A 9,832-nucleotide genomic window follows, 5' to 3' on the forward strand; every position below is an offset into this window, starting at 1 on the left:
TTATGCCCATCCCTAATAATCGTGTCTGACCTCGAGTACTCATGCCCGTCATAATAATCGTGTGTCTGACCTCGAGTACTCATGCCCATCCCTAATAATCGTGTCTGACTTCAAGTACTCATGCCCGTCCCTAATAATCGTGTGGCTGACCTTGAGTACTCATGCACGTACCTAATAATCGTGTGTCTGACCTTGAGTACTCATGCCCGTCCCTAATAATCGTGTGCCTGACCTTGAGTACTCATGCACGTCCCTAATAATCGTGTGTCTGACCTCGAGTACTCATGCACGTCCCTAATAATCATGTGTCTGACCTCGAGTACTCATGCCCGTCTCTAATAATCGTGTGGCTGACCTCGAGTACTCATGCCCGTCTCTAATAATCGTGTGTCTGACCTCGAGTACTCATCCCCGTCCCTAATAATCGTGTGTCTGACCTCGAGTACTCATGCCCGTCTCTAATAATCGTGTGACTGACCTCGAGTACTCATGCCCGTCTCTAATAATCGTGTGTCTGACCTCGAGTACTCATCCCCGTCCCTAATAATCGTGTGTCTGACCTCGAGTACTCATGCCCATCCCTAATAATCGTGTCTGACCTCGAGTACTCATGCCCGTCCCTAATAATCGTTTGTCTGACCTCGAGTACTCATGCCCGTCCCTAATAATCGTGTGTCTGACCTCGAGTACTCATGCCCGTCCCTAATAATCACGTCTGACCTCGAGTACTCATGCCCGTCCCTAATAATCGAGGGTCTGACCTCGAGTACTCATGCCCGTCCCTAATAATCGCGTCTGACCTCGAGTACTCATGCCTGTCCCTAATAATCGAGGGTCTGACCTCGAGTACTCATGCCCGTCCCTAATAATCGCGTCTGACCTCGAGTACTCATGCCTGTCCCTAATAATCGAGAGTCTGACCTCGAGTACTCATGCCCGTCCCTAATAATCGCGTCTGACCTCGAGTACTCATGCCCGTCCCTAATAATCGTGTGTCTGACCTCGAGAAGTCATCCCCGTCCATAATAATCGTGTCTGACTTCGAGTACTCATGCCCATCCCTAATAATCGCGTCTGACCTCGAGTACTCATGCCCGTCCCTAATGATCGTGTGTCTGACCTCGAGTACTCAGGTCCGTCCCTAATAATGGCGTCTGATGTCGAGTACTCATGCCCGTCCCTAAAAATCGTGTCTCTGACCTCGAGTACTCATGCCCGACCCTAATAATAGTGTCTGACGTCGAGTACTCATGCCCGTCCCTAATAATCGTGTGGCTGACCTTGAGTAATCATGCCCGTCCCTAATAATCGTGTGTCTGACCTCGAGTTCTCATGCCCGTCCCTAATAATCGTGTGTCGGACCTCGAGTACTCATGCCCGTCCCTAATAATCGTGTGTCTGACCTCGAGTACTCATGCCCGTCCCTAATAATCGTGTCTCTGACCTCGAGTACTCATGCCCGTCCCTAATAATAGTGTCTGACGTCGAGTACTCATGCCCCTCCCTAATAATCGTGTGGCTGACCTTGAGTACTCATGCCAGTCTCTAATAATCGTGTGTCTGACCTCGAGTACTCATGCCCATCCCTAATAATCGTGTCTGACTTGGACTTCTCATGCCCCTCCCTAATAATCGTGTGGCTGACCTCGAGTACTCATGCACGTCCCTAATAATCGTGTGTCTGACCTCGAGTACTCATGCACGTCCCTAATAATCGCGTCTGACATCGAGTACTCATGCCGTCACAAATAATCGTGTCTCTGACCTCGAGTACTCAAGCCCGTCCATAATAATCGCGTCTGACGTCGAGTTCTCATGCCCGTCCCTAATAATCGTGTCTCTGACCTTGAGTACTCATGCACGTCTCTAATAATCGTGTGTCTGACCTCGAGTACTCATGCCCATCCCTAATAATCGTGTCTGACTTCGAGTAATCATGCCCGTCCCTAATAATCGTGTGTCTGACCTTGAGTACTCATGCCCGTCCTTAATAATCGTGTGGCTGACCTTGAGTACTCATGCACGTACCTAATAACCGTTTGTCTGACCTCGAGTACTCATGCACGTCCCTAATAATCGTGTGTCTGACCTCGAGTACTCATGCCCGTCCCTAATAATAGTGTGTCTGACCTCGAGTACTCATGCCCGTCCCTAATAATCGTGTGTCTGACCTCGAGTACTCATGCACGTCCCTAATAATCGTGTGTCTGACCTCGAGTACTCATGCCCGTCCCTAATAATCGTGTGTCTGACCTCGAGTACTCATGCACGTCCCTAATAATCGTGTGGCTGACCTCGAGTACTCATGCACGTCCCTAATAATCGTGTGTCTGACCTCGAGTACTCATGCACGTCCCTAATAATCGCGTCTGACATCGAGTACTCATGCCGTCACAAATAATCGTGTCTCTGACCTCGAGTACTCAAGCCCGTCCATAATAATCGCGTCTGACGTCGAGTTCTCATGCCCGTCCCTAATAATCGTGTCTCTGACCTTGAGTACTCATGCACGTCTCTAATAATCGTGTGTCTGACCTCGAGTACTCATGCCCATCCCTAATAATCGTGTCTGACTTCGAGTAATCATGCCCGTCCCTAATAATCGTGTGTCTGACCTTGAGTACTCATGCCCGTCCTTAATAATCGTGTGGCTGACCTTGAGTACTCATGCACGTACCTAATAACCGTTTGTTTGACCTCGAGTACTCATGCACGTCCCAAATAATCGTGTGTCTGACCTCGAGTACTCATGCCCGTCCCTAATAATCGTGTGTCTGACCTCAAGGCGAGCTTTGTCACTCTGCAGCTTCTCGATGGTGTCGCTGTATCTGCTGGTCAGAGCATCTACTACAGCCTGATGCTGCTCAGACTCTTTCTCCAGCTGATCCAGTCGCGCTCGCAGCTGTGCTTCCTGCCGCCGGTACTGCTCATCCGCTTCATAGAACTGAACACACAATTATAGTGTTATTATACAAAGACACACACACACACTAGGGGTGTGTGATATATATAGTCTGCAATAATATCGTAATTGTTGTTTTAATAATGTCCAATTTGAGTATAACTTATCCCTCACACACACCCAGAGAGTGATGTAGTCTTGTAGATTAGACTAGTGCGGGTGTGCATTTAGTGTACGCTATCACTGAGTGATTTAGTCTTTATTTATATCATTTAGTAATAAATATCACAAGAGTGCAGTTTTTCTCCAAATATCAGCATGATAACAAATGTGATATTGATTTTATACAAGTAATTAATGAATTAAATATAGCTGCGAGCAGCGATTGCGGGCCCAAGCCGGTGGCACCGCAACCCCGGTTCCTTTAGTTACCTAAAGGCACCGGGGTGGCGGTGCCTCTGGCTTTGGCCCTTCGTCGCTGCTCGCAGCTATATTTATATATATATATAATGCCTGGTGCCTTTAGGGTTATTGTGCACGACGTGCAAAAACGTAACCCTGCTTTGATTGTCGAAAAGAAGTGTGCTGTAGAGCTTGCATCAGTTTGGGTGCATCAAGTGCGCATCGAGGGCACATATCAACCACAAAGTATGCGTGAGCAACCTTCTGAAACCTAAAATGAAAAATGAGACACCTCATCCATGGGTCTCATGGATTTAACGGACACATGAAATAAGTACACAAGACCGAGTATTCATATGAAGTGTGCCATTTGGGACAGGGCCTATGATCGTAAACCACAATAGCCACATATATGAGATAATTTAAATATAGAATACTTTTTAATGTCATAGCTCAATATGTTTTTCAGCACTTAAATGTGTAAATATAGAAGCCCAGTATTTATCTGGAGGTCTTTGTACAGGTTTATCAATGTAATTATATTTTACGCTTATGTGTCCTATGATATGCAATGGAAGTAAATTTTAATGTTTAACATGGGTGTATTCACAACACATAGCATACGATATAATATCTTAAGATTATTCATCATTATGTTGTCTCTGCCTTTTCAGTTTTAATGATATTCAGAACAGAAAAAGTAAATGTTCCTTAATTTTAATTAACACTAACTTTATTCTCATCTGAATTATAAATAATTGATTTCCGTATAAAATGATTTCCGCGCCTCTCTCTCTCTCACTCTCTCTCTCACTCACTCACTCACTCACTCACTCACTCACTCACTCACTCACTCACTCACTCACTCACTCACTCACTCACTCACTCACTCACACACTCTCTCTCACACATACATTGAAGTGTTTCAAATTCCTGAGCGTGCGTTTCCAAACAACCCTAAATAGCCGACTTCCTGTTGGGCTGACGTAAAACTTAGAGCACGAAAGTTGTTTAGCCCGATGAGATCTATATGTGTACCGAGTTTCAGGTTATTACATGTAAGCGTGTGTGTATATATATAAATCTTTTAGATTTTTGTTATCTTGTTTTTCATGAATGTATTTTACAACAATACAAAGAGCAATGTGTAACGTTTTACCAGATTTAGTGTTACACTTATTGTCTCTTATTTGTTTTTTTCACTAAATGTTCAGATTTTATACAATTATTGTGCACTTGTGATTTTTCTAGACTAAATTTTACTGCTGAGTTATCCACTAATCTAGTTTATAATAGCATTTTTTTTATAGATTATGATCATATATTTTTTGGATTAGTTTTTCTTTATAATGAAGTTATCTATATTAAGTAGATTGTGTTTAACACACAAAAGAGTGATTATCAGTTCAACACACAGAGTTATAGAAATTCTACTTGATTTAAAAAAAAAACTGCTGGTATCGGATCGGCATCGGTTCAGAAAAAAGTGGTATCTGTGCATCCCTAAATCGCACACCCCTAACACACACGCACAAACGCACACACACACACACACACACACACACACACACACACACACCTGGATGTGAAGCCTTTCGTTCTCCTGGATCTTCTTCCGCAGATCTTCATCAAACACATTCTGTGCCTGTAGGTTAACTTGAGGCGGCGAGTCTCCTTTATTCTGCACAAACACACGTTTAAGACATTTCTCCTTATATAAAACCTTTATATAAGGTCAGGGGTCAGGAGGTGTACAGTCAGTGTGAGGATGCAGAGGTCAGGGGTCAGGAGGTGTACAGTCAGTGTGAGGATGCAGAGGTCAGGGGTCAGGAGGTGTACAGTCAGTGTGAGGATGCAGAGGTCAGGGGTCAGGAGGTGTACAGTCAGTGTGAGGATGCAGAGGTCAGGGGTCAGGAGGTGTACAGTCAGTGTGAGGATCTAGAGGTCAGGGGTCAGGAGGTGTACAGTCAGTGTGAGGATGCAGAGGTCAGGGGTCAGGAGGTGTACAGTCAGTGTGAGGATGCAGAGGTCAGGAGTCAGGAGGTGTACAGTCAGTGTGAGGATGCAGAGGTCAGGGGTCAGGAGGTGTACAGTCAGTGTGAGGATGCAGAGGTCAGGGGTCAGGAGGTGTACAGTCAGTGTGAGGATGCAGAGGTCAGGGGTCAGGAGGTGTACAGTCAGTGTGAGGATGTAGAGGTCAGGGGTCAGGAGGTGTACAGTCAGTGTGAGGATGCAGAGGTCAGGGGACAGGAGGTGTACAGTCAGTGTGAGGATGCAGAGGTCAGGGGTCAGGAGGTGAACAGTCAGTGTGAGGATGCAGAGGTCAGGGGTCAGGAGGTGTACAGTCAGTGTGAGGATGCAGAGGTCAGGGGTCAGGAGGTGTACAGTCAGTGTGAGGATGCAGAGGTCAGGGGTCAGGAGGTGTACCGTCAGTGTGAGGATGCAGAGGTCAGGGGTCAGGAGGTGTACAGTCAGTGTGAGGATGCAGAGGTCAGGGGTCAGGTGGTGTACAGTCAGTGTGAGGATGCAGAGGTCAGGGGTCAGGAGGTGTACAGTCAGTGTGAGGATGCAGAGGTCAGGGATCAGGAGGTGTACAGTCAGTGTGAGGATGCAGATGTCAGGGGTCAGGAGGTGTACAGTCAGTGTGAGGATGCAGAGGTCAGGGGTCAGGAGGTGTACAGTCAGTGTGAGGATGCAGAGGTCAGGGGACAGGAGGTGTACAGTCATTGTGAGGATGCAGAGGTCAGGGGTCAGGAGGTGTACAGTCAGTGTGAGGATGCAGAGGTCAGGGGACAGGAGGTGTACAGTCATTGTGAGGATGCAGAGGTCAGGGGTCAGGAGGTGTACAGTCAGTTTGAGGATGCAGAGGTCAGGGGGTGTACAGTCAGTGTGAGGATGCAGAGGTCAGGGGACAGGAGGTGTACAGTCAGTGTGAGGATGCAGAGGTCAGGGGTCAGGAGGTGTACAGTCAGTGTGAGGATGCAGATGTCAGGGGTCAGGAGGTGTACAGTCAGTGTGAGGATGCAGATGTCAGGGGTCAGGAGGTGTACAGTCAGTGTGAGGATGCAGAGGTCAGGGGTCAGGAGGAGTACAGTCAGTGTGAGGATGCAGAGGTCAGGGGTCAGGAGGTGTACAGTCAGTGTGAGGATGCAGAGGTCAGGAGGTGTACAGTCAGTGTGAGGATGCAGAGGTCAGGGGTCAGGAGGTGTACAGTCAGTTTGAGGATGCAGAGGTCAGGAGGTGTACAGTCAGTGTGAGGATGCAGAGGTCAGGGGTCAGGAGGTGTACAGTCAGTTTGAGGATGCAGAGGTCAGGGGTCAGGAGGTGTACAGTCAGTGTGAGGATGCAGAGGTCAGGGGTCAGGAGGTGTACAGTCAGTGTGAGGATGCAGAGGTCAGGGGTCAGGAGGTGTACAGTCAGTGTGAGGATGCAGATGTCAGGGGTCAGGAGGTGTACAGTCAGTGTGAGGATGCAGATGTCAGGGGTCAGGAGGTGTACAGTCAGTGTGAGGATGCAGAGGTCAGGGGTCAGGAGGAGTACAGTCAGTGTGAGGATGCAGAGGTCAGGGGTCAGGAGGTGTACAGTCAGTGTGAGGATGTAGAGGTCAGGGGTCAGGAGGTGTACAGTCAGTGTGAGGATGTAGAGGTCAGGGGTCAGGAGGTGTACAGTCAGTGTGAGGATGCAGAGGTCAGGGGACAGGAGGTGTACAGTCAGTGTGAGGATGCAGAGGTCAGGGGTCAGGAGGTGTACAGTCAGTGTGAGGATGCAGATGTCAGGGGTCAGGAGGTGTACAGTCAGTGTGAGGATGCAGATGTCAGGGGTCAGGAGGTGTACAGTCAGTGTGAGGATGCAGAGGTCAGGGGTCAGGAGGAGTACAGTCAGTGTGAGGATGCAGAGGTCAGGGGTCAGGAGGTGTACAGTCAGTGTGAGGATGTAGAGGTCAGGGGTCAGGAGGTGTACAGTCAGTGTGAGGATGTAGAGGTCAGGGGTCAGGAGGAGTACAGTCAGTGTGAGGATGTAGAGGTCAGGGTTCAGGAGGTGTACAGTCAGTGTGAGGATGTAGAGGTCAGGGGTCAGGAGGAGTACAGTCAGTGTGAGGATGCAGAGGTCAGGGGTCAGGAGGTGTACAGTCAGTGTGAGGATGCAGAGGTCAGGGGTCAGGAGGTGTACAGTCAGTGTGAGGATGTAGAGGTCAGGGGTCAGGAGGAGTACAGTCAGTGTGAGGATGCAGATGTCAGGGGTCAGGAGGTGTACAGTCAGTGTGAGGATGCAGATGTCAGGGGTCAGGAGGTGTACAGTCAGTGTGAGGATGCAGATGTCAGGGGTCAGGAGGTGTACAGTCAGTGTGAGGATGCAGATGTCAGGGGTCAGGAGGTGTACAGTCAGTGTGAGGATGCAGAGGTCAGGGGTCAGGAGGTGTACAGTCAGTGTGAGGATGCAGAGGTCAGGGGTCAGGAGGTGTATAGTCAGTGTGAGGATGCAGAGGTCAGGGGTCAGGAGGTGTACAGTCAGTGTGAGGATGTAGAGGTCAGGGGTCAGGAGGTGTACAGTCAGTGTGAGGATGCAGAGGTCAGGGGACAGGAGGTGTACAGTCAGTGTGAGGATGCAGAGGTCAGGGGTCAGGAGGTGTACAGTCAGTGTGAGGATGCAGAGGTCAGGGGTCAGGAGGTGTACAGTCAGTGTGAGGATGCAGATGTCAGGGGTCAGGAGGTGTACAGTCAGTGTGAGGATGCAGATGTCAGGGGTCAGGAGGTGTACAGTCAGTGTGAGGATGCAGAGGTCAGGGGTCAGGAGGTGTACAGTCAGTGTGAGGATGCAGAGGTCAGGGGTCAGGAGGTGTACAGTCAGTGTGAGGATGTAGAGGTCAGGGGTCAGGATGTGTACAGTCAGTGTTAGGATGCAGAGGTCAGGGGTCAGGAGGTGTACAGTCAGTGTGAGGATGCAGAGGTCAGGGGTCAGGAGGTGTACAGTCAGTGTGAGGATGCAGAGGTCAGGGGTCAGGAGGTGTACAGTCAGTGTGAGGATGCAGAGGTCAGGGGTCAGGAGGTGTGCAGTCAGTGTGAGGATGCAGAGGTCAGGGGTCAGGAGGTGTACAGTCAGTGTGAGGATGCAGATGTCAGGGGTCAGGAGGTGTACGGTCAGTGTGAGGATGCAGATGTCAGGGGTCAGGAGGTGTACAGTCAGTGTGAGGATGCAGAGGTCAGGGGTCAGGAGGTGTACAGTCAGTGTGAGGATGCAGAGGTCAGGGGTCAGGAGGTGTACAGTCAGTGTGAGGATGCAGAGGTCAGGGGTCAGGAGGTGTACAGTCAGTGTGAGGATGCATAGGTCAGGGGTCAGGAGATGTACAGTCAGTGTGAGGATGCAGAGGTCAGGGGTCAGGAGGTGTACAGTCAGTGTGAGGATGTAGAGGTCAGGGGTCAGGAGGTGTACAGTCAGTGTGAGGATGCAGAGGTCAGGGGACAGGAGGTGTACAGTCAGTGTGAGGATGCAGAGGTCAGGGGTCAGGAGGTGTACAGTCAGTGTGAGGATGCAGAGGTCAGGGGTCAGGAGGTGTACAGTCAGTGTGAGGATGCAGATGTCAGGGGTCAGGAGGTGTACAGTCAGTGTGAGGATGCAGAGGTCAGGGGTCAGGAGGTGTACAGTCAGTGTGAGGATGCAGAGGTCAGGGGTCAGGAGGTGTACAGTCAGTGTGAGGATGCAGAGGTCAGGGGTCAGGAGGTGTACAGTCAGTGTGAGGATGTAGAGGTCAGGGGTCAGGAGGTGTACAGTCAGTGTGAGGATGCAGATGTCAGGGGTCAGGAGGTGTACAGTCAGTGTGAGGATGCAGAGGTCAGGGGTTAGGAGGTGAACAGTCAGTGTGAGGATGCAGAGGTCAGGGGTCAGGAGGTGTACAGTCAGTGTGAGGATGTAGAGGTCAGGGGTCAAGAGGTGTACAGTCAGTGTGAGGATGCAGAGGTCAGGGGACAGGAGGTGTACAGTTAGTGTGAGGATGCAGAGGTCAGGGGTCAGGAGGTGAACAGTCAGTGTGAGGATGTAGAGGTCAGGGGTCAGGAGGTGTACAGTCAGTGTGAGGATGCAGAGGTCAGGGGTCAGGAGGTGTGCAGTCAGTGTGAGGATGCAGAGGTCAGGGGTCAGGTGGTGTACAGTCAGTGTGAGGATGCAGATGTCAGGGGTCAGGAGGTGTACAGTCAGTGTGAGGATGCAGAGGTCAGGGGTCAAGAGGTGTACAGTCAGTGTGAGGATGCAGAGGTCAGGGGGTCAGGAGGTGTACAGTCAGTGTGAGGATGCAGAGGTCAGGGGTCAGGAGGTGTACAGTCAGTGTGAGGATGCAGAGGTCAGGGGTCAGGAGGTGTACAGTCAGTGTGAGGATGCAGGAGGTGTACAGTCAGTGTGAGGATGTAGAGGTCAGGGGTCAGGAGGTGTACAGTCAGTGTGAGGATGCAGGAGGTGTACAGTCAGTGTGAGGATGTAGAGGTCAGGGGTCAGGAGGTGTACAGTCAGTGTGAGGATGCAGATGTCAGGGGTCAG

General features: G+C 50.0%; 1 protein-coding gene across 1 annotated transcript in view; it reads right to left on the reverse strand.

Moving 5' to 3' along the window:
* The window catches only part of ppp1r21 (protein phosphatase 1, regulatory subunit 21), a 54,744-nt gene that overhangs the window by 40,453 nt on the left and 4,459 nt on the right, over window positions 1–9,832 (reverse strand). The window contains exons 4-5 of the mRNA XM_077237564.1: window positions 4,884–4,985; window positions 2,780–2,944 (exon numbers count right to left, since the gene is read on the reverse strand). Coding sequence (XP_077093679.1) covers window positions 2,780–2,944; window positions 4,884–4,985 — 267 coding nt within the window. The remainder of the gene's footprint in view (window positions 1–2,779; window positions 2,945–4,883; window positions 4,986–9,832) is intronic.

This window comes from Siphateles boraxobius, unplaced genomic scaffold (genome assembly GCF_051911475.1).
Source record: "Siphateles boraxobius isolate OS27281-9 unplaced genomic scaffold, OSU_SipBor_1 204, whole genome shotgun sequence".
Taxonomy (NCBI): Eukaryota; Metazoa; Chordata; class Actinopteri; order Cypriniformes; family Leuciscidae; genus Siphateles; species Siphateles boraxobius.